Genomic DNA, 25,506 nt, shown 5'->3' on the forward strand with positions numbered 1-25,506 from the left:
GATTTAGGCAAAAGAAAAAAAAAAAACAGTAAGTATATGATTTAAAGGTGAAATCACAGGATGTGACAAATTTTATTTTGTAATTTTGCTGCTTACAAGAAAATAAATCTTGGTAATGCTGGCAGGATGACACTTTACATATCCCCCGTGTGTTGCGAAAGGAAGAATAAAGACACATGAAGACATTCTCATAATAAAACAGTAATTTATTATCTTTTTTTTGTTGTTGTCATTGACTGAAAACTAGAATTGTCTGAACAGCACATTACAAGGGCATCGTTAAGATATTTTCTCCAAGGCTCAGTGATCACTTTCATACAGTACATTTGGCATGTACACGGTATCTCCTTCAAATGAAAGAACAGAAAAAAAGAGAAGCCCATTTGCCAAAAAAGAAAAGAAAGATGACTGATTGTACAATTACCAAGCAATTTGGTTCTAAGCCACAGAGAGAGATGCCGATGGCCTGCTGACAGCAAGCGTCGGCAGAGGAGGCACAAAAGATGCAATTGCAGACAGGACATCCCATAATATGCTCATACGCAGCTGACTGAGTTCCAGCTTGAAAGTGAGAAATGTTTAATAGTTTGGATTGTTTTGTTTTGAGTATTGCTGTTTAGTTTTTGTTTTTTCCACTGTAAGCAAACTGTTATTCATTACAATTAAATGGTGCATTCATCAAAATCTGCAATGTAACAAACCCTTCTCTATGCATATGAAATTTAACAGCATTTAGATGAAAACAAAGACTGCTCCTTTTCTCGCCTCATGCACAAGACTTTTCCTTCCATTCTTCTTCTTCTAACTCACACCATCAGCTACTTACTCCAACCTCCTATCAATTTTCTCTCTCAGAAACTTTCAGATTTTCATTCAACAGAAAAACAAGAGTTCTGGATAAAAACCATGAGGTACCGAAGTGGTTTGATAACAGATCACGCAGAATATGCAAAATGGCGACAAAGAAGCACAAGGAAGGAAAGAGTAGAAAAAAAATATATAAGTGCGCGGTTTAAAATAAAAAAGGAAAAGAAAGACTTACACAGCTTTGTGTCTTTGGTTATAAAGTAGGTCAAACAATTTTCACAGCTTTTCATCACCCCAAAGCCAAACCCAGCAAATTCATTTCCGTTTTGACAAAGAAAGTCTAGAAAAAGTTAATCAACAGTTTTCTTTATCAAAACATCCCATCACATATATTTATCTTAAACAACAGGTGTTCTCCCGTACAAACTGCCCATGCTCTTAATACTTTACACTTTACAAAATATACATTCAACCTGGATTTCATCTAATGTAAGCGCAGCTTTAGTGTTAGCACTATTTCATGAAGAGGCCAAAAAAAAAAGTTTCTTTTTTGGAAACTTATTGCCTACCTGTTGAGAACTACGAGTTGCAAGAATCTATCACATTTAATACCCGACAGATTCTAAAATACCAAAAAGAAAAAAAAGAAGTTTCTTTTTTGTTTTTTAATAAGCATCTCCATGACATTGTTCATTTACATTATGAAAATAGCAGCCCTGAAATAAATAAACGCAAATACTAAAACTGAACTAATGAAAATTTATTATGATTCATGTCAAACGTATGGTGGCTCTGAGAACAACACAAGATTTTTCGATGCAGCATATAACAAGCCGAGGCTGTCGGCTCGATCCGCTCGAGCTGAGCCGCCTGCCGGCGGCGTCCTCTTGCGCTCAGGAAGGACGTATCCTCCAAACCACCTCTCCATCACCCTCTCTGCACTCTTGGCCTCTTCCAGCCCTGCAATGACGTTGGGTGCAGACACTGGGAGGTCAGCCCCTGCTGGATGTTTCCAAGGATCCATGTCACCCCTCCGGTCCCTCGCAGGTACACGCTGCTGTCTTCCCCCCATTTGTTGCCCCACAAATCCAGCTCTCTGTGCCCTCTGACCCCCGCCATCCCCTACACAACATCAACATGCAGTTGCTGGTTTTTGTTTATTTTATTTTTTTTAAATGCACACTGGCTGCCCTGCTCCCCCTCACCCCCCCCCCCCCCCCCCCCCCCCATTTGCCCCCCCCCCCCATCTTCTCCTTTTTCAGCTCTGTTGCAGCCAAACATAAGGCCCGAATAAGACTTTGCACAGGATGGTAAATGTCTTAAACAATGTGAAGGCCTGATGACATCAGCACACGCTGACACAGCTCTTAGTGACAAACACAGATGTTGCTTTGTTGATTTGTCCTCAAGTGGAGCACTTTGAACACAGAGCCGAGTCCATTTGCTGTTTGGGGTTAAGGGGACGGTAGTAGTTAGTTGTTGCCTTTGCCAACAGACTCCTGTCCATGGGACGTGTGTTTCTGACAGTTTATAAAGAGGGAATCACGCTGAGGTGATGTCGGGCTGATGAGGGACGCTCTGGCTTCCCTCGTGGTGAACCAGAGAGGGGGTGCTGTTTGTGACGAGCGGGTGTTGCTGCTGCAGCGGCGGCGATCTGCTGCCATGGGTGAGCTGATTGGTCAGATGGCTGAGCTGCTCCGAGTTGGCCAGTGACTTCAGCACGGCGTTCTCGCGCTCCAGCATAGAGTTTCTCTCGTACAGCTCCTTGATGTGCTCCTTCAGCACCTCCACCTCCTCACGAACAGCGTACATCAGGTGACTCTTAACCAGATCCTGACAGGGAGGACAAACTAAAATTAGCACAGAAAAATAAATGTGGTCTTTGTACCGAGGCGTCACTGCTGCAGTTGCTTTTTAACAAATCCCCGGTCAATCAAAAGGGACCAGCAGCACAGAAACCAAATGTTTGGGCAGATTTGAGGCTAATTTTTCCTCTTTCCTTCTACAAGACGTTTCACGTTCATCCTCTTTCAAGCACTTATCTTAACATCAGCAAGGTAAAAGTTATTGTGAAATGTGTAATTGTACAGACTGGCAAGGAATCCATATCACAGGATTCATTCTGATATGACTTAAATATGCGGAAAAACTCACCATTGCCTGCTCAATCTTGTTATCGATGGCAACGACGCTGGCTCCCGAGGCACTGTGGACGGAAGAGGAGGAAGTTTAGATATCAATCTTGCTTATGCCCATCGGACATTTCACATTCACTAAGTGCCAAAATTGGCTCTCCCACAACTTGAGTTTTCACTTGCATCGCTCAGGTGAATCAAAGCAAACCCTCGAGCGTTTTCACTCATGCAGATTAGCTTCTAGAGAATGAGATTAGACCAGGAAAAAACAAAACAAAAATAAAACGCGTACTATTTTTAGTGAATATTCCATTGTGTTTAACACAAACTGGCAGAGGGCCCATGTTTGGAAACGCAAAAATGCAAGACGGCACGCTACAAACGTGATGCCGTTTTCAGAGACCAGAAGCACGGGAAAGATTGAGGTGGAAGGTGAAGACATGTCTTGTTATACACACCAAACTCTGTTTCAGCAACAGCTTTATAACCCGGACTTGAAGCCTTTGCTCTACACGCCTGCATTAAGTGAAGTTGGCTTTCATCGCTCACACTATCTGTTCAGTATAAACAGCTGTCAGACTCTACTTTCAAATGTGCCACCAGTGAATCAGAGCATAGCAGCAACCCACAGAAACCAAGACAAAGTTCCACTTGTAATAACAGCTAAATCAAAATTCAACTATCTGCACATATATCCAGGTCAGACTGCATCTATGCATGGCAGACAGGGAGTCTGGTCAGTCTTGCAAAACGTGTTCGGTAATCAGATTACATCATCAGTGCACGCTCTCTTTTCTAAATTGTATCTGCATAAAATACCAAGCACCCACTTAGCTCCTCTCTGCCTCTTACATCGTTATAAAAACATCTTGATGTGGCCTCAGAGGAGCTCAACCCTGTAGATTACATCTCACCATTTCTTCACCAGAAAGCGACGATTAACTTACGAGTCCGTGCTACAAATCCTCATGAAACCAAACGACGCCGACTTTTCACCGTTTGCCCTTTAACCTCCTCCACAAAAAGCGCCTTTGTTTTCGAACGATCACCGCCCTGCTCCGCTGTGGAGCGAAAACAAAGGCAATCGATGTGTTCTGGAGCCGCTGGACGGCGCTCTGACTGGGAACTGGAGCAGCAGACGGAACACAATGTGCAGACTGCCTCTAATTATTGTTTTTAGAGCGTCCACGATGTTAAAAATTGGTTAACGTTATAAGAATGTGATAAAAGTAGATGTGAAACAGTTTCCTTTGAATTAAATACAGACGCAATTATTGTGTACCGAGGTTGGGGGTTGTAAGGAGCTTAAGTTAAGAAAAAAAACATTTGTTACGTTATGTTTACATCTTTTTTAAACGTAATTAGATAAAAATTAAAATTAAAAAAAAGAACGTGGAAATCGCACATTGCGCTAACATCAGCCTGGTACCAGTCTATCCATCATTTACACTCCGCGTGCTAGAGCGCACGTAGTGTACGGCTCCGTGGACATCTCGTGGGGGGACACGTGGTATAAACACAGATCAAACTGATGCCATATGTTCGGGAAGAGAGTGGTCAACACTCGGAACAGCTGCTGGCAAAACACCTCAAACTATGCGGGGGACAAAACGAGCGCAAATGGCCACCGAGCAACACTCAAAGCACATGTAAAAACATTGACAAGGAGCCAAATGTCTGCAGTTCGTAAATAAGAGTTTATAAAAAAGGATGCAGGTATGTAAATGTTTTCAGTTAGTAACGCAAAGATGCCGTAAAAACTCCAAACGCGGTCTCCATATGCACGCGTAAAATAAGCCCACACGCGCGGACACAGAAACAGCTTTTAAAGGTGTTTACCTGACGCATCGCGCTCTGTAGGCCACCAAACGCCCTGAATGTGGCGGGGATGTTCCCGGCGAGCAGGGCAGGCTGTAGCTCATTTTGCAGCGCATGGTTCCTGAAGTTTTCTCGCGGCTACACGTTTCTTACTGAGTAACAAACACAAACAACTGTCCTGTTTGAGTGGAGGCTCACGGTTTCTTAAAACCACTGCTTGGTCACATGGTGAGGCGGAGTTCAGCCTTCGCCGCCTCCTCCCTCCCCTCACCATTCATTTACTCCGAGAAGCTTCTTTCACAAGTTACATTATTCAGAGCCGAAACGTACGTGCGGAACAGCCACTCCAGAGGCACACGGGAACATATTTAAAGGCTCAGCTTTAATTCAAGGAGAGGCACAGCTCTGTATGTACCCTATATCTTGAGTTAGTGCCTTAAACTCCATCTGCACCATTACAAGGCTTCTGCAGGCCTGTTTCTCCACGTTTATTCTGTCTTTCCTTGAAATTTTGAGTCAAACTTTGCGGAGTTTGGCATATAAATTGTGCATAAAACACAACAAGGAGCGGTAAACAACAGTTGTTTTAAAAAGAATTTGGTGGTTTTATTGATCACATTAAGACTGCATTAAAACATCACAGGAATAAATTCATGTCCTTTTCGGCTAATTATATTAGCAAAGCAGTCCCTTCCTCCTCTGTCATTTCCAGTAAAAACACCAAGATTAAAACATGAGATGACTTCAAACTGCCCGCTTATTTTTCCACTCACTCAGTGGTTTACCAAGCACCTAAAATGGTTTAACTAAACGTCTGAGATTAGTCTGCGATAAGAATGGCAGCCAGGGTGTACCCCCACATTCCGGCTCGTTTGACTGCTGGGAGAGGCTCAAGCGTCTCCACTGCCCGTAATCCTGAATTGGACAAGCGGAAGCAAAGGGATGGACGGACGTCAGAGATGTGTAATGACGGTGAGGTAAATGAGTTGCATTCCAGCACAAATCTCATTCAGATATGTGATTTTAAAGTCGATAGATGACGGCAGCAGCAACAGAACACATTCCACCCTTTGAACTGAGCACTTCCACATCTGGGACAGTGAAAGAGATATGTCCACGAGCTTTGGCTGGAATGTGTTGTTATCAATAGCAAAAGACAAGAGGCATGCAGGTTGAATTAAAAATACAAAAAAAAAAAAAAAAAAGAGAAAAGTTTGGCTTTGCAATCTGTACTTGAAGAGTTAAAGAAAAAGCTAGAAAGGAAGAAACATGTTGTTGTCATTCCATGTTCAAGGAAAACAAAGCAAACTGTATATTTTATTCAAGGAAGAAGACATGTGGTGGTTTATATAAGGACCACTGGCTGTGTTAACCTCAACACGGGCCTTCCCCGCAGACTGCAGCAGAGTACAAATGTACTCACCACCCCCCACCACCCCCAAACAAAGTCTCCGGGACCATAGGCAGCACATTCCAGTTCTGGCCACCTCCGGCCCCGAGGCCAATGCATTCAAACCCAGACATCTGTGTCACAGCCACCAGGGCTGGCTGCAGAGTTTCTACCACGCGTGCCTCCCTTTTGACACCGAGCCCATCTCCTCTTACACTGCACGGTGTACCCATCCTCCACCTGGATCCGTGTACATCACAGCAGACACGTGCAGGAGCCAAACAAACTCCCTAAATCATCACACACTGTTTTACAGCACCAGAACGCCAATGTGTTCTCCATTAGGGTCACAAATGCACCGGCACTCGTCCCCGTCCCAAAGCACATAAACACTCTCTGTGGGGGAAGGCAGCTGAATAAATGAAACCTTTGTCTTACAGTAATAACCCCCCTCAACGATCATATTTCAAAACAATAGCTGGAGGGTGGGGGCTGCAACAACAGATGAGTGTGCTCGCTGACAACTCACTGTGGCTCTTGTACCGATGCAAACGCTGGCTGCAGCCGGCCGCTTGTTTGAAAAGACAGGAGGGTGTAGTTCTGCCGCTGCGCCAGTTGGCGTCAGCAGATGCCCCCGATTAGCTGCGATTCAAAAGTTCAGCAGCTTCAGGAAGACAGCAGTTTAGCTATGACTTCATTATTATGGCACAAATCAGCTTGAAGTTTACGTTTAATCATGACGCAGCTGTAAAATTAATTTTAAAATAAAAAACAAAGAATGTTTTTGCTCCATCGGAGCTACAGGGGACCAATTCTCTTTTTATCTGTCTGAAAGGGGTCAAAAGTGCTGCGTGACCCAGCAAACAACCAAGCAGGCTCCACAACACTCTGCTCAACTAAACGATCACTCACTCTGAAAACAAAGAAACCAGTATTTTTGCAACAGGGCGTTCTCGGCAGCAGACCTGTGAGCCCCTCATGTTTACCCATCTGCTTAAATCAATCAGATCATATCCAGTTTTTCCACAGAAACAAGTACTAAAAACAGAAAAACAAAAAGAAGAGGAAACTTGGATTTCAGTCAATGCAATGTCTGCCGACATGAACAGATTTTTTTAGAAATATGTTATATTTAGATTTTCAGTTTCTGATCACATCAGCCTAATAAATCAATCAAATCCTCACATGTGAAGCTGAAGAAACAGTTTCAGATTATTTCCTGCCACACAAATAAAACTTTTTATTCACTAGCAAAACCGCAATTAGAAACTCGTTAGTCAAAATGTTCTATATTGAAATCAGTTATCAGGAAGGGCACAATTTACCTTCTAATGTGTGTGAAACGTGTGAGTCAACACAGCCTCAATGCTTTTCATGAAAATAACCTGAAACTGGAATATTAAAAAGGGGAGAAACAGGTTACACATCCCACAGGGAATTCTTGTGGTTTACTGCAGTTTATGTTTCCTGCAAGCACATATATTTGCATACTGAACTAAAATAATCCCCCAAAGACAACAATCTCGACAAACTACTTCTGTCCTCCATGGGCAGCAAAGCTTCAAACAACTGTGACAATTGCAGGATGCGACAAGTATGTTAATACGAGTCTGTGAACGTGGCACATATTTGGATGCTGTATTGTTGGGAGCATGTCTATATAAGGGGTGGTCCATATTGACACAATGGAGTCTAAACAAAATAAGAGAGACCACGGGGAAGTTTTATTTCTCCAGCACTAAATCCAAGTCACAAGTGGGCGTGTCTGCTGCCACCGAGCTTCCTCGTAAACAGGCCGGAGGAGTTGCCCCACTGCAACCTCATCTGTTGCGCAATATCGCTACACTGCTGCACAAGCAGCTCCTCGTCTAACATACGCGATGTGACTGGAAGGGAACCGGCCCGTCCTTCCACCACATGGACAGCTCCAGCAGACATCTTGGTAAACAAAACCGGATGACCGGGGAGCATGAGAAGCAGTCAAGTCCCTCGGGGCTTATAAAGCGAGGATAAAATCTGAATTCTTCAGACGGCAGATGAACTTCGTCCATCACTGTTAATTTAAGCAGTCCACAGAAGGCCTTTTTTTTTTTTTTTCATAGCACAGTCTTAGACGTGATGTCCATACCTACCAACAAGCATGAAAACATATCAAGAGACCAGTCGCGTACATGTAGGCCACAATTCAACTAGACAAAAGCTGCTGGTTTAGGGGACAAGCTCACCAAAGCAACATCTGCAATCTGTTCCCCATCTACAACTAACTACTGCTAGTGAAGCTGACGTTTTGTGTTGCTGCAGGAGAAGGGGCAGGCGGTAAGAAGCAAACGGACCAGCAGAAAAAAAAGAAGAAAAAAAAATGTAACCAGCAACCCTGCTGGTTACATTTTTTTTTTTTTGTTAATGGCGACTGTACTCGACCTCGACAGCTCCTACAGAAATCCATCAAAACACATATGCAAACAGTGAGAATGCAGCTCAAGGGTCCTCTGACCATAATTACCTAAACACAATGTGCTGCAAGATCAAATTACACTTTTTCAACGCCTGAGAGACTTGAGCTTCGCCACTTGTTTGTCTCAATCTGGATTAAGACCCCCGCTGGAATGTGCATACGTAATAGTTTTGTTCCTGAGGCTTTAATGGAAAAATCCCGGCACCTCAGCGTTAACGGGCCTCTGCATTCAGGGGAGCATTTATCACAGGATCAATGACTCAGCCTCATTTGGGTTTACTCTCTGAAGCAAAGGGTGTGGGTCAGACTAATGTCGTTAGGTAGTACAGTCTAATTACCCCTAATACACATGTCAGTGTCTTTATCAGTGGCACTTCAAGGGGACTTTTGGGAAACGCTGATGTTTAATGTTCTAAACATTGCATTTTAAAAGCAACCACAAGACAATCTGACTACTTAACACCAACTAAATCGCTGTGCTTTAAATAAATGATTAACACCAGCAAAGACAAAAATTAATCTCCTCCTCAAAAAACAGGATACTGGCTTTTAATTTGGTGACTTTGCAGATTTGGTCAGACAAAATAAAACAGCCATTTTTAGTGTTTTCTGACCAATAACTGCCAATGTCCATCGTCTACTGTAAATCATATATCAGTCTGACCTCATGGTGGTTCAGCTGGTAATTTAATGGTCAGTCAGTGGCTATAGGAGATACCCTGATATATAACTAAGTGTGAATGTCTTTAACTGTTCGAGCTCTAGGAGACACGATGTTGGAAAGGCCTGTGTGTGCTCAGCAAACCCTTTCTGGATAAAAACAGATCAAATGTCAGCAGCTTCCAAAGATAAAGTAGCCAGAATGAAAATGCTGCCACTAAAACAGTACAATCTTTGTGACAAGTGGTGTGTTATGCAAGCTTTAAGATCTTTCATGGATATGACTGCCATCCATCAAATTCTCCATGAATCTAAAAAAAAAGGTGTCCCATATGAGATCAGTGCTCTGTGCACGTCCAGTCCTGTCCTGGCTCCCACACAGCTGTTGGGTAAACTTTAAATTTTTTAAAAATAACTGTACTTCCTTAACAGATAAGACACTGCAAATGTATTGGGATGGATCTGATGAGGATAAGACCCGCCCCCAGGCTTTCGGCAATTACAATCTGAAGTAAGTCCAAGAAATACAGCCCTACAGTAAAGTACACTTTTTTTTCCTTTCTAAATAACAAAGGTGCAATAAATGGTGACAGTTTATAAAAGTTATATTTCTCAGTTCTATTTTGAAGACAACTGCAGCTAAGTTGATGAAGAAGTTTACCATGACAGTGTTGTCCAATCAGCACATCAGAAGTGAAACTTCAGCATTCAAGAGTTAAACTTTAATCCTCTCCCCAACAATGACTGCTCGTTTCTGAGTCATAAACAGTGCTAACATATCTGATCTGGTTTAAATAAGTCCCCGCTGGCTGAGCCTTGGCTGGGCCTGAGGCCACCAATCAGGTGTTCTCTGACCAAATATAAATCTGTCTATTCTTTATTATCCATAATCATCGAGTTGATCTTTGTGGACAGAGGACTGTAAAAGGGTTGCTGCCTGTGGGTTACGTGGAACTAATCACAGCCTTATAATAAATCCATTCAACACAGACAACAGATTGCTTTCCTGCTATGTTTACAAAAGCAGAGTTCAAGTTGTAATCTTGTTAGGTTAAAAAAATAAATGTGCAGAGTTTTTTTTACAAGGGAGACTCGGGACAAGGGAGACTTGTCCCGAGCCAGCTCTCCTGCAGGAGAGCTGGCTCGGGACAAAGGGAGGTGGAATGAGGCGTCTCCTTCAGGTTTACCTGGGGTTAGTTGAAAAGTTCTGAATAAAGCTGCTCTGTTACTCTCAGAGCCCATAGGCAAAGCCAAGCTGGATGAGGAACAAACAGAAGCACAGAGTCTTTTGCCAGCTGTGACGACGCACTGTTGCTCAACTGCTACTGTTGTCAAGTAAACAAGGACCCTTATTTAGGTCATATGGACGATCTCGTGCTTAATGCAGTATTACGGGGCGATCGTGGCTCAAAGAGTTGGCAGTTCGGCTTGTAACCGGAAGGTTGCCAGTTCGAGCCCCGGCTCGGATAGTCTCGGTCGTTGTGTCCTTGGGCAAGACACTTCACCTGCCGCATACTGGTGATGGCCAGAAGGGCCGATGGCGCGATATGGCAGCCTCGCTTCTGTCAGTCTGCCCCAGGGCAGCTGTGGCTACAACTGTAGCTGCCTCCACCAGTGTGTGAATGTGAGAGTGACTGAATAGTGGAATTGTAAAGCGCTTTGAGGGCCCCGAAAAGCAATCCATTATTATTATTATTATTATTATTATTATTATATCACACACAATGTCTGATTGGTTGCTAATCCCTCCACCACTTACTGTCACTTGGCAACAGAGGTTTAAAGTCACAAGCATTGATAAACTACTCCAAAAGTCCACCAACCCTTGATGATATGTGCAATTTTAGTCAATATCCCCAAGAATGACATTTTGAAACAAGAATCATTTAAAGCTCAATAATTGTAAACTCTACTTCTTATTTCATTCTGTCACATATATATCACAGGATAAATGTTAATATATGGCATTATTAAGTCATATTTATTTTCTTGCTTCTTCCCAAGACTCCCCAGAATTTTCTGCACGTCACTTCATGACATAACAAGTCAACCGCATGTTTAAGGACTTAAACGATAAATACACCTCAACTTCAAAGTTTGTTTGCCGGTATCTGTTGGCAGCTTCCATGAGAGCACATGGGAACAGAAACTGTTTATGGTAAATGCAAACCACGGATTCCCAAGTCAAAACAAGTGCCATTCATTTGTCTGCGTTATTGACAGGTACCTATGCAACGAAACAAATAGCTTATAAAAAAATAAATCATTAAGCACAGAAAATGAAGCCTAAACTCTAAATAAAGCAAGATTGTCAAATGCATTATACATACTAGCAAACACCAGGCTCGTGGCACTTTTTCAAATTCTTCATCCCGTATTTAGCCCCGAGTGAAACGGATTAAGTTAGCATCACATTAACAGGGAGGCGATGAAATGAACGTAATAGACATCCTGAAATCCAAGGATTGTTTTTTAAAAACATAGATATTAATAATCGCTGTGTGTGTGACAGTGTTCGTGCAAAGTAAGCATACAGATATATACGTACAATATGATGATTACAGCATTTGTTGATTGATTTATTTCATTAGCAACTCAAAGCAAATCCATAGTTATGCAATTTCATAAAATTCAGCTTGGGAGTTTTACTGTAATCTTTGAGAAAGAGCACATACCTGTGCTTCAGCTCTTGTCTTGGTGGTGGAACAATGGGAATAATGAAGAAAAAAAATAAATGAATTAAATTATCACCGGTAGTATGCAAGTAAAAGCATTTAGAGGACTTAAACATTTAATAAAAGAATAAAATAAATGGATCTGGCCACACGCAAGAAATGTATACACAAATGTCTAACATAACTTTTAAGATATTAAAATAATTTAATGTTACAATTTTTTTGTTTGAGTCAATCTGGACAGCTACCTTTGTGTAGCCGTTTTTGAATGAAAGATATCGCCTCTTCTTTTATTAGACCTGTCAAAGTAATTTTTGACTACTGTCATCTTGTAGTCTATGAAAGGTAACAAGAAAAATCGAGCTCTCCCTGAAGAGACATTTGTTGGAGCTGGAACAGGGGATTTAATACTTTTTTTTTTTTTTTAATTTAAAAACTAAAAAACAGTTCTCAAATTTACACATAATCCCATCCATTATGGGTTAATATAAATCAGCTGAAAGCCAAGGCATGTTAGTAACAAGCACAATGCCACAGCTCTGACATGGACTCTTTTTTTTTTTAAGGATGAGCTTTTAAAGGTTGAGAATTAAGCTTAAGCTTAAAAACACTTTTAAAAATCACCAACTTCTCATCTGATCATACCAATGACAGGCTTACAAAAACATTGGTCATGTTATTACATTTGGATCTGCAATACTCAGTACTAAACCTCTTCAGCACTTAGCTCCACACATCGCAGGGACAAGGGAAACCTGAGCCCCAGATCCTCGTGACTGGCAGACCACAGATACGCTGAGTGTCACAGAGATGTGAAACGCTGCCAGATCAGCTCTAGTGCTTCTTCCACTGCCATGCTTTCTGCGTGCTGTACACACTCACACCTGCTGAAATGTCCAGTTTGACCAGCCGTTTAAGTAATGAGTCCCAAAGTGATGTTTCTTTATTTCAATAAAGGAGAAAAGTCTAGACTTCTTTAATAATCTGGTAATCATTCGATACATTCAGTCTTTTCCTCTCAACGATAAAATCTGTACGACACATAAGGAGCCAATTATTCTTTGGTTTAATTCTGGCTGAAAAATTGCTGTTTAAATAATATAAGTATATATGGAAATAGATCCATAGATACATCTATCAGAAAAGGAAATAAAATCTTATCCAGAACAGGTCATCGTTTTCTACAATAAATTTAAAGTACAGCTGTAGTCACTTGTAAACTATATAAATCAGGGGTGGGGAACTCCAGGCCTCGAGGGCCGGTGTCCTGCAGGTTTTAGATCTCACCCTGGGTCAACACACCAGAATAAAATGATTAGTTCATTACCAGGCCTCTGGAGAAAGTCAAGCCATTTAAATCAGCTGTGTTGGATCAAGGACACATCTAGAACCAGCAGGACACCGGCCCTTGAGGCCTGGTGTTCCTCCACCCCTGACATAACAATCATCCTCCAATTGTTTCTGGAAATTTGTGACAGATGCTCACACTGAAATTAGTAAAATCGATTAATTACTTCAGGACTCCATAAATAGATTACAGGCTGCTGAAGATGGACATTTTCCTTTAGGGTGCACAAGGTGAAAGCGGTACAGGGTCCGGTTAAGCCAGCCAGCCAAGTCAAGGCCACACACAAGTTAAAACACCCGAGCTCATACCTATCGTTGATGGGCTTTGACCCTCGTAATCGGCTAGGCCGGAAAGCCTGGTAGAAAGCAGTGGACGGGTTCCTGCATTTTAATTAGGAAGGGAAAAAAGAAAGTAGAAGCATGAGTGAAAAAACAGAAATGTGCATAGTGAGGAAGTAGAGCAAGAACTTGAACCACAATGAGGTAAAACTGAGGAGAGAAACATTTTGTCAGTCATCCGAGTGACTTCTTCAGTCTCAGCTGACTGCAGTTTCCAACTTAAAAACAGTAAATTTTCATAATGACCGAAACTAGAACCACTGATTAACAAAGGGCTGTGAGATCAGTTTCATGATCATTAATTTGCGAATTGCCATGACCATTGATTACCACGAGTACAATTCACAGAGAGTTGGGGAATGGCTGCAATCACATGATTGTAAGATGGTGAGAGATTAGGTTCCCTCCTCGATTCAGAGATGGTCTTTCCCTTTTTGGGTTTGAGCAGTGAGTCAAGGAGGCTAAAGGTAAGTCTGCAGGGTACTGAGGTGGAAAACAAGAATCATGTCATTTGTATGAACAGCCAACTTAAAGCTTTGACATGTCCACTCCAAACTTTGTGGCTCATTTCCCCAGACATGGATTAAGCATAGTCTTAGACTGAAACTTGTTTCCATTGGAGATCATTGAATGTTTTTGTAGTTGAGGACTTGCTTTAATCCATGTCTGAGAAACTGTCTTACTATAATCAGCACTATTTCTAAAAAAAAAAAATTTTTTTAAATATCCTGGACAGACGAGACTACAAATTGGGAGAAAAACAATTATTATAAGGTTCGTGCTGGTTAATATGCCACGTCTGCATCTTCAATATAAAACTTTCTATGGAGCCTCCTCCTACAGTGTCTGCAGGGGTGGTCGACCAAAATCACAAACTACGCAGGTTAAATATATACAACACCCTGGAGGACCTAAAAACAAAATCCGGCGTGGCTTAGGAATTCAGTTCCAAAACTAGAAGAGTGGGGTTAACCATCCACTACTGTATACTGTACTAGTGACTGTCGAGCCTGATCTACCACTGAGTTTTCATATGCGAACCCTTGATAGATTTATATGTGCCACTCCCAGCCAACAGCAGCTCAGTAAACCCAAGTTTTCTGCATCTCTGCTTCGGTATTTAGACACTGTCAGTTTATAGAGCTCCCAAACAACAGACTTCATGACAGCAGCTGTCACATCAACTCTGACAGAGCCAAAATACCTGGTTTTATTGGGATGGGGAAAATTTTGCATGCAAAATGAGGTCATTGTATGAAAGAAGAGGGCCGCCAGGTATGAAGAGAAGATGAGTGAAGGGGAGTCATTCAAAAATCAAGGAAGTAGAGAAAGAGGGGAAAAATAAGGGGGGGGGAAAGCAGTTATAAGGAAATATGGAACCACCGTGTCACCACACACCTCTCAGCATTACCCTGAGCAAAAGGTTGGTTTTTCATACCACACACTATATTACAGTGCACAGGACTATAGAGACTTTGTTTGCCTTTGCATTCACTCTGTTTTAGATCTCATTTCAAGGAAATAAACAGACTTTGTTTTCTTTTAAAGTGGGCAGAAGGCTAGCAAGCTCCTTTAGGTCCTCTCTCAATAAAGCAGGTCTACTTTAGACTACTTGGCACTCGCCTTTGTGGGAGGAAGAGCAAGTAAAAGTGAAAGAAAATGTACACCAGTTACAAGGCTCCGCACTGTCAGCAACTGGTAAGAGATGGTGTGTGAACATAGCACTTCTGTTCCCCCCTAAAAAAGGAACAATAGTAAAGAAGCGCAGGTGAGGTAGATATGGTAGTCAGGAGCCTCACCCACAGGGAGAAGGTAATCCAGCTCAGAGATGAGACACCAAAGTAACAGGTTGTCATAATTTAAGTTTGTGACAGTTTAAAAGGAGCCTTTATCACAAAATAGAGGAAGCACCAAGCCTGAACACCACCAATGGCAACATGTGTATATACACTGGTATATGAATCCACTCTGTCAAACATTTTATTTGTTTCTCTGGGATTTCTCCCTGATGCCGAAAACTAAAATAACAATTATTGTTCTCCTCCTTTTATTAAACTCAATTTAATTTCACATTTCAGGTTTAGTTAGATGTTGTGACAGCCACGTTACACCCTTCACTGACGCCTCACAGTGAAGCAGAGCATATTAAGAGCTTAAGAAACTGAAATATTGTAATTATTGGATAAGAATATAAAGCTGTCCATTTTTAAATTTGCCACAGTGCCTCCAGTAAAGTGTAAAATGTTTTTTTTATTGTTTTACAAAAAGAATTTGCCATTTTATTTATTAGACATGCAGGTTTAGGTAGGGGTGGGCCGTATAAATGGTATACGGTAGAAACGATATGAATTTGGCCAGCGGTAGAGGTTTTGACTATACCGGGATAGCGCATAATGATGGTGTCATCAAGCTGCACCGGTTTTGGTCAAAAGCATTGCAGAGACTGCAAAAGGAGAAGTTTTGGACCCAGATTACTCTGCGAGGCTCCTGACTACGGCAGCCGTAATGCTCCAACAATCCAAAACCGCTTCAAGGTCAGTAAGCACAACCAGGATACATACATAAGGCGCACCGGATTATAAGGTTCACTCTCAATTTTTGAGAAAATTAAAGGATTTCAAGTGTGCCGTATTAGTGTGGAAAATACGTTATACAGAAGAAAAATTATATATTGCGATATATATCGTTACCGCACATGCTTCAAATTTTACCGCATTATGGATTTTAGGCTATATTGCCCAGCCCCAGTTGGAGGGATCGAATCATTACCTAGTTTTATATTTGTTGTTTCCTCTTAGTTTTGGTTTGCCGATGTCGCCATCATGAATGGTTCAGTTTTCTTTCAGTCAGTTGTGCACCTCAATTTTTGCAGCCCGCTGACTAATACGGAGTATGGTGTTGGTTCGGGGCAGAGGTGACATCACAGTTTGTGTGTGACAATCAAAAAGCAACCAAAGCGGTGATGCAGTCCACTGTTAACATCACAGCACTGCTGCAGAAGAAACGAAGACTGCTCGCAGCTTCATTCTCTTAACCTTAAAGAATCTTCTTGTGCTTGAAGTCACAGTCACACATGCAGAATGGATACATGTTGCTGTTGCTGAGCTGCATTTGACAAGTAAACTGAAAGTTAATGTGAGGAACTGAAGCCGTTATTAGTCATGTAAATGACCAAGGTAACAGTGAATCGTTCTGGTGTATCAAAAAAGAGTTCTCTATGAATAAGTCACTTTCGGCTTTACGAAACATAGTTCACAATTCAATTTATCTTTTGGCAATTTGCAGAATAATCAAAAATTAATGACGTTTTTGTACTTGACTTCAGCGGTCCCAACCCCCGGGCCTCGGACCGGTACGTGAGTCGTTTGGTACCGGGCCGCGAGAGTTGAGGCTCAGGTGTGAAATGTATAGTTTTCAGGAGTTTTATCGGTTTTCAGCATTATTTTGTTATCGTTTTTATCGTTAACTTGGTTTTCCTGGGTCTTTTCACGTGTATTATGAATAAATCTTCTTTTTTTTGGTACCGGTACTAGTTTTATTTTGTTGTATTTATCCACGACACCTTAAAGGCCGGTCCGTGAAAATATTGTCGGGCATAAAGCGGTCCGTGGTGCAAAAAAGGTTGGGGACCGCTGCTTTACTTCACCTGCTGCCACTTGCATTGCTGCTGAAGGTGAATATTAAAGAGCACTGAAAACAGCTTCTTGCCCATTTGACCTTCAGCTGCTGGGGACTTTGGTTAGAAAACGCGAAAAGACTCTTGCGCAGCCTTAAGGCATCAATTTGGAAGTCACTTATCACAAGTGCACATGACTACACTTGATCTTATTCTGACTCTCTGTCAATCAGAGTTACAGTTTACTCATTGTTCCTGCATTAGCTGTTGTGAAAAGCCATAGAGTGCCTCCAGCTCGAGCAACTGCTTGCGTGACTCCTCAAAGAGTATCACAGGCCCTGAGATTTAAGGAGAGGTAATTTATGATCCATGCTGTCAAAGAACAGGTTGTCCTGGATTTATTTACCTGACTCAAAACAGTGAACAAAAATGACAAACTTAATCAGGTCACAGAAACACCAACTGACTGCTGCCAGTCGGGGGGGAAAAAAAAAAACAAAAACAAAAAAAAACAAAAAAAAAAAACATACACTTCACCTTTCCTTATTAACTTGTACATTTTACATAAACCTAGGCAAGCAGAAAAGAAAGAATGATGTATCCATTTTATAATACAATAAAAATGTAATTACTTTAGGTTTTTCTCACAACTTTTTGGAGCAGATACACCTTATGTCCCATTGTACACTCAGGTACACTGAACAAAAGCACCATCAACTGTCTACTGCAATAAAGAAAATAGAAAATACTCTACAAAAAGATTACCAAAAAAAAAAAAAAGATGCCTCCTGTTGGCTGTGCAGTCTGACATAAAGTCGCCATACTGTCACATCTGAGAGGCTGTTCCCTGGTCTCATGATGTATGCTTGACGAGGGATTTAACAGCCGGTGCTTTTGTCAATAAAGGAGGGTCGCTGTCACAGCCATTTATCACATGTGGAAAAAAGGACCTGCCAAATCAAACACGCAAGAACCATTTGGAGCAGTAACCACCATTTATGACTTTAGATACTTTGGTAATGATAACATTCTGAGAACAGTTTACATTACGTGTTCTGTTAACTTCAGTGACATAATCTCTGGTGTGACAGGAAAACATGAATGCCTCGCAATTTTTTATTTTAATAATGCATTTTTTTCTTAAATAACTTTAAAAAAAAAAAAAAAATACAAATTTAGGGACAAAACCAGACTCTATAAACCTAACTTGGGATTGCAACCCGGTTTTGAAATGCTACTTATTTTTCTTTGAGCCCACCTCTGGAGCGCCATCTCCCCATTTATGGTCACCAAAAACTACATTTGTGTGGGTGTGACCTGATGGTGGGCCAAATATACTGGAAAGTGGACGGCGGACCGAGCAGTTGTATGAATTTTTCCTCGTAACACGGTGAGCGCAAACGGCTCATCGGCCAACGGGGATGTAACCCTTTTCATGGGGTCGAGCCCGCGTCCGTAGCCGACAAAATCCCAGCAGTGACGGCACGACCCCGCCCACTCTCTTATGGGAGGCTACAGAAAGCAGGAAATAAAAGAGGTTTGTTGGGGCATCTGTGGCTCAACTTAGAAAAACCTCAATGAACAACATCACAGTTCAGGTTTTAGCAATGTTAAAACAGGCAGCAAAACACTTCAGCAAAGCAAACATGTAAAAGTCAGAGAAAACCTCGTGAAAATATGTCACGCTGATATGAGCATTCTCGTAAGCACTGGGTGTTAATTTCTGCTCGAGTTACACATAATTGTTACCATGAGCACCGATGAGTCAGTCTAATTCACAATCTGCGGTGGCTTATTCAGTTGGGTGGCAACCGATAGCTTCAGCCTGGAGCTACAAAGCCACCATTTCTGCTCAATTTCACTTTGCTGCGTTCGTGTTCACTGACTTTGCCGGTTAAATAAAGTGTAGAATCGGTTCCTGAAGCATGACACTGGCCTACTGAACTCTGCCACACTGGCCGTCAGCTCTGTTTCTGTCTTGACTCGTCAGCTGTTCTGTACCAACAGTGGCCTGTCACTCACACGTAACTCTGAGGTCAAGCAGGAAAGCAGGGCGACTCAGGGAGCACCGTTATCTGACAAGTGCTCCCTGAGTTTAGTTTAGTGACTATAAAAGCTGGGTTGGGAGCAGTTGATTCCCTTTATTGTTTCCGAAAATAAATAAAATAACTCACACGTAGCAACTTCCAATGCAAGTGCAGCTGCTTTGATTTAAGGCCTGTTCTTCAAGACCCTCCCAGCTGTCTGTGCATTCATACCCTCATGCAGATGAAGCAGTAGCAGATTCCTGTGACAAATCACAGCCAACTCCTTTAAAATACCACACACTGGGTGTGTCTCGTGGGCATTTCACTTACTGCCCTGAGGTAAACTCAACCTGATATAGATCTTTATCTCCTACAGGGAGGGTACAATGCAAAGGTTCATTTTACTTCTTTGCAATGATGTCAAATATAGTGCAAAGTTATCATGTTTGTTAGTGAAAAGTCAGTTACATTAAAATGCACTTTTGCAATTCACAATGCCTGGAAAGCTGGATGAAAAAAAAAAAAAAAGACTTAATTGTTGCAGACTGCACTGCAACACAGAGAGCTTTCAGATCACCCCTGCCACTGTGCCAATGCTCATTATAAGCTACTTTTTCAGACTGCATACAGCAGGATCTATCAAACAACTACCCTTCAGTGCTTCTCGTGGTCTCTCGCAGCAACTAGTTCAGCGATAAAATCCCAACGCACTACCCTTCTTGGCCTTAACTGCTGCCTTGCTTCATGTGGTACACTCCACTGACAACACGGGAAGTGGTAGCTGAATATTTTCCATTGTTTGGTACTGAGTTTTTTTGGCTAACCTCGCTCTGAGCTAGAGCAAGGGGGGTGGCAAAGTGATGAATTGGATGAGTGGTGCACAGAAAACAACAGTGCTTTTTTAAGGATGATTAGCCCTTAAGTGCAGAAACTATAAATATGGATTCTTGAAGCGCAGCGCTGTGTCAGCTGTGTTCATGTTTCACAGCTCTGCAGCAGCTGATAAGAATGTGGGTGAAATATTTTAACATGTTAAACATAGAGGCTGACTCAGACGTAAAGTAGAAAGGCACGACGGTGTGAAAGCTCAGAAGGAACCAGTCATCCCATCTCACCACGGTGATGTCCGAGAGGTCAACTTGTCTCACACTGATTAATGTTTTTCAAAAAAAGAAAGAAAAACAACAAAGTATTAGTGCTCGCAATTAAAGAGTATAAAGGGGGGGGGAAACAACATGGGCGTGATTAGTGCTTCTACAAATTTCTGCATTTTCCCCCCTGAAGAAATCAAGTCTGATTCATAAGGGGATGACACAACAGGTTCAACAAAGCGTTATGAAAAGAATAAATATTTCATTGAGCTACACCCGCAGATACTTGAAGATAATTAGAGGAAGTTATTTGTTAGAAGCTGGGATTTAAATCTGCAAAGGCTCCCTAAGTAAAGACAACAAGTTTAGGCACTTATGACAGATCCATCCTGATGCAGTGATAAGCCAAGGTGCCATCTGTTCAGATGTTGGTTTGAATGAGCGACTGTATGGTTATCAGACTACCCAGCCACAATGACTCACGTCCGTTTCCTTGCAGAAGTCTGCTCATTGTAAGACATCAGAGAAGGTGTTTCGGTGTTGGGGGCAAACTTAAACTGCGGCATAGTGCAGACAAGAGGAGACACTCGAGACAAACTCAACTTCAGAAAAGGAAAAGGGGGAAGACGGCAGAGGAAGCGGGCCACTGAATATGAAAGTGTACATCAAAGTATGAAAGGAAACGGAAGTTCTTACAGAATTTGCACATTTCTCAGTTGATGACAGAAATGGATGCAAGATTCATCTTGCAAAAGAAATATGATCTCGGCTGACCTTTCGAGCAGGTTGTGCTCGTCTTCCTTACTTGTAGAGAACTTGTGACTAAATCATTCAAAACTGACTGCAGTGCTGCACCCACATAACCAGATTAAACTGTGTTTTTGAGGGGGAAAAAATGCAAAAAAAATAAAGGAAGCCACTGTAACGCGTTTTATTTTCTTTGCCAAAATTGTCCAGGTCAAATGAGGTGCAGATTTTAAACTGATTTGTCTAACTGCATAGCTACACACTCGAAATACCTCAATGGGAAGAAGACGGACTTAAGGAGAGGGAAAAAAAAACTGGCAGTGATTGGTTACTGAAAAGGACAATCACAGAGGCAGCCAAACATGAGCACCGTCCTAAAGTCTCAACTTCACTCTTTCAGTCAGTCCCACGCTGCCATACTGCAACATACACAGAGGAGGACCAGAAAGCAGTGAAGAGTCACAGGCACCAGTGAGCCAGACTAAACCCACTGAAAGCAGGAGAGAGCTCTGAGAGGATGGATGACTCAAATGCAGCTGCCTGCCATGCTTTCCACACATCCTCATTACTCACTATGTAGACATCTTGGGCTCTGCGGGGCCCGAGGCTCTAAAACCTCGTTGTTCAGCCATTGCTTCTCTCTCTAAGAAGACTGAATGGCTCGACACACAGCTCCGCATTTTCTAAAGCAACTGGTTGTTGCTGAGCAGAAGACTTTTATATCCCACAGACTTGCAGCCGACTGGCTTCTATTCGTGAACAGCTCTGATCTGCGGTCAGCCTTGAAAGCCTTGAACCACAAAAAGACATTATCCCAGAACTGCTGAATCACCTCTCCACTGCATTAACCCCAAATTATTTGAATGTTCTCGTTCTTCCTGCCCTTCCCCATTACAAGCTCCTTCTCCTTCTGCCCTCTTTTGATTTCTCATTTTAAGCATTTTTTTTTTTTTTAGAATTAATCAAAAGGAGAATAAGAAAGTGAAACTTGGTTGTGTGACCAGTTCTGCCCAGTTGCCCTAAAATCGTAGCATCTGACACTTGCAAAGAAACAGTCCACGAATAAACTTTGACAAGCTTTTCTCTCTTTCACTTCCTCTATTTTGTATCAGAATATCTTACTTTACCGTAACCCAACAGATGGAGATAACAAAGTCGGACATAAGTGAGGTGACTTCTGAGGAAGAAGACACTGAAGCGCCACAGTCGTCAAAAAGAGTACCGTTTTAAACATGCAAAAGTGCCCTAATGGTCACCGAGTTGCATGCAATTTTGGTCTGAACAGGCCAGTGAAAGTGGAAAAAGGATTTTCTTGGCCCTTAGCCTAAACTCACTTCCTAAAACTGAAAGCACTAGCAGTCGCAAAGAGAAAAAACAAAACTACATTTAGACTTTAAATAAAGAAACCTCAAGAAAACAAACCATGATACAGTTTCCTGGTAATCACAGATACCGCTGGTAAGCATTTTATCATCTGCTACATAACAATTGTACACGTGACAAGCTTTTCACTGACGGAGTTTGATCGGCACATCAAATGCTGTTGCACTAATAAGTTGACTGGTGAAAAGTCCACATGGTATCCACCTGCACCGATGTGCAAATAGCACGTGTAATATCAGGTAAATTCACAGCCAGCAACAGGTCAGCCAACCTTCTGCACGCATTACTAAGCAGAGATGCAACAATCCAGCATTTTCCAATCCAATCGAATACCTTGGGTGTGGGCATCTACAGCTACCAATCCGATACCAGTTTTAAATTAATAAGCTGTAATCCTAACTGTGAGGATTGTGTGAATTAAATGAAAATTGTTTTAAAATGAAAAGGCGCTATTAATCGAATTTATTTACTTTTCCTTCTCATAGGCTTTTTGCATGGGGAGCTGCCAAACAGCTGGAGTAAAGTGTCATATAATCGAATTGGGGAGAATTCATTATGTTACTAAAAACTTCCCAACAACTGTTAAACCAAATATAATATATAAACCAAATAACAAGCGTCGAGAGAAAGCATCGCTGTGGTGAAGTCTTTCTGATCATGTCGATTCATGTTCAGCGTTTGTAGCTAAGAAAACACTTTTGCAAACACACAAACAGAATGTGTGAGTGTTGCAGCTGTGAAATATCTCCAACCTGCAGCCACATCGCTAAGCTTAGTTTTGCTGCTAGCAGCTAAGCTATCGCACAGTCAACACACGACACTACAGGACTGAATGGATCAAACCATGGATCAGTTCATTGTTGCCAACATTCAATCCAGCTTTTTTGCTTTTTCAGTATCAGGCTGCACCAGTGTACGTCTTCCACATGTAGTTTTTCCTTCGTTTGTGGGTTTGCTTCTTCTTACAGCATGATAAGGCTAGACTTTAAAACGTGTAGCCATATGCTGTCCCTCACTGCCTCTGTACATCCGCTGTCAACAGTTTCCAAATAAAAAACAAATAACACTGCGTTTTCAGAATTTAGGTATCGATTGGTACAGCAGAAGTATTGCTTCTGGTGACATCGCTAACATGGACTGGAACATTACACATCAGTCACATGTAGGAAGTACAAACTGGCAACGAGGACCTGTCAACAGCTAGTCCCTCACCTGGGAGGCCACCCTTTGAAAAGAGCTGAAGCATAACTATCATACTGTAACCACTCAGTCGAACCTGTTTTATACTCAGATTTGAAAAAACACCATCGGTTTACAGACATTGTCCTCATTCCTGGAACGTACTCAGGTTGATTTAATCGCTTTGCTTCCAGCACAAACTGAGTTAGCTACAGTGGCCCGCCAGGCTCTTGGCTGTTTACTTGCCTTGGCAGACCCGTCCTATTTGGAAGTGATCCCCTGACCACATATTGCTGCGATAACAGGGTGGGTCCTGCTATGCTAACTTTTTCCGCCACTTTACCTCACACCACTGACCTCTGTGAGTCTTTATTTATAAAAATAAAATAAAATAAAAAAACCTAAGAAAAAAATCTTAAAATCAATTTACTGTGCCATCACATGAAGAGGGCCATTTTTGGCCAAGTTAGTGAAACCAGTAATCAGCACTGTAAGGGTAGTTTGAGGAGGCACGATTAAAAGCCAGATTTGGTCGGTTATTAAGCATGTAAAAAAATGCTGGTGATTGCTCAACCCCTAAACTTCCAGCACAAATTTAAAGCAGAGGGAAGCCCAAGTATGACCTGAGGCTTCTGATGAAAGAACAGCACTGTTATTTAATTAAACCAGAAAAGACAGTTATGGCAAACAAAAAAACTGCATCAGCAGTTTAGAAACAGACAGAGTGTGTTACCAGCTCCGTTTCAAGAAACAGAGCCGGCACGCTAGACGGAGACAGACAGGAGGGCAAGCTGAGAGGTCTCGCCCAAAAACGGAGCTGTTGCAGACCCGCTTGCTCAGTCTCCAGCCCGGGGCATCCCACAATCACAGCCATTCAGCAGTCCTGGAATATGTCCCCTGGAAGTTCAGGCAGGTCAGCTATCTGTGGAAAATAGCTGCTGCCTTGTCTCCAGGCACTATAGAAACCAAACCAACCAACACACACACACACACACACACACACACACACACACACACACACACACACACACACACACACACAGACACCATCCCCAAACCTGCCTGTTCATCCCACACTGTTCTCAATCTTTTCCAACTACAAGTCAAAGGGGGTAAGGCACTACAACACATGCACATTCAGACTATCAAAACTGAAAGTAGACATGCTTTCTTAAGGAAAAATATTACCAAAAGTTACCAATAGGGCTGCCACGATTAGTCGACTAGTCACGATTACGTCGACTATCAAAATCGTCCACGACTGATTTAATAGTCGACGCGTCGTTTGAAGCTTTGTAAGATCACAAAAGACGCAGGAATAAGTTGTAGGATTTAGGAGTGTAATAACGGACTGAAACAGAAGATGGCAGCACTGCATGTACAAGGATGTCAGCTGCCGTTAAACCCCGAAGAAGAAGAAGCTGTGTCCCAGAATTCATAGCGCAGCCCAGCTCAGTTTCCAACAATGGCGGCAGCTAGTTAGTTTTAATGTTACTCTTATTATTCTTTCTGGATCACAAAATAAATGTTTAACATATTTTCAGGCGAGAATGTAGCTGTGTAAACCTCAAATATCGGCTCAGTTTATCAAGACACCACATATTTTCAAAAGCGCTCCGACGTTTTCGGAGAAGTCTGTTACCCACTAGCTCGATAGCTAGCCGGGGGCAAGGCTTACCGGCAAATCGTTTTCAAACCCACTGCCGTCTTTCGCTACTCAGGTTAATATATATAAGTCACTTAGATAACTTCAAAATGTTATTGTTTGGCTTTTTTAGTATTTTATTTGTTCCTGAGAAAATCCTGAGATTAAAGTTATAGTTTTTACACAGCTGAA

At 42.0% G+C, this 25,506-nt stretch overlaps 1 protein-coding gene across 1 annotated transcript in view; it reads right to left on the bottom strand.

Moving 5' to 3' along the window:
• Positions 1-2,047: 2,047 nt before the first annotated feature.
• tsc22d2 (TSC22 domain family 2) overlaps positions 2,048-25,506 on the bottom strand; it is a 31,131-nt gene continuing 7,672 nt past the window's right edge. The window contains exons 2-3 of the mRNA XM_080882652.1: positions 2,962-3,013; positions 2,048-2,640 (exon numbers count right to left, since the gene is read on the bottom strand). Coding sequence (XP_080738778.1) covers positions 2,350-2,640; positions 2,962-3,013 — 343 coding nt within the window. The 3' untranslated portion in view covers positions 2,048-2,349. The remainder of the gene's footprint in view (positions 2,641-2,961; positions 3,014-25,506) is intronic.

Source organism: Rhamphochromis sp. 'chilingali' (genome assembly GCF_963969265.1).
Source record: "Rhamphochromis sp. 'chilingali' genome assembly, chromosome: 5".
NCBI classification, from domain to species: Eukaryota; Metazoa; Chordata; class Actinopteri; order Cichliformes; family Cichlidae; genus Rhamphochromis; species Rhamphochromis sp. 'chilingali'.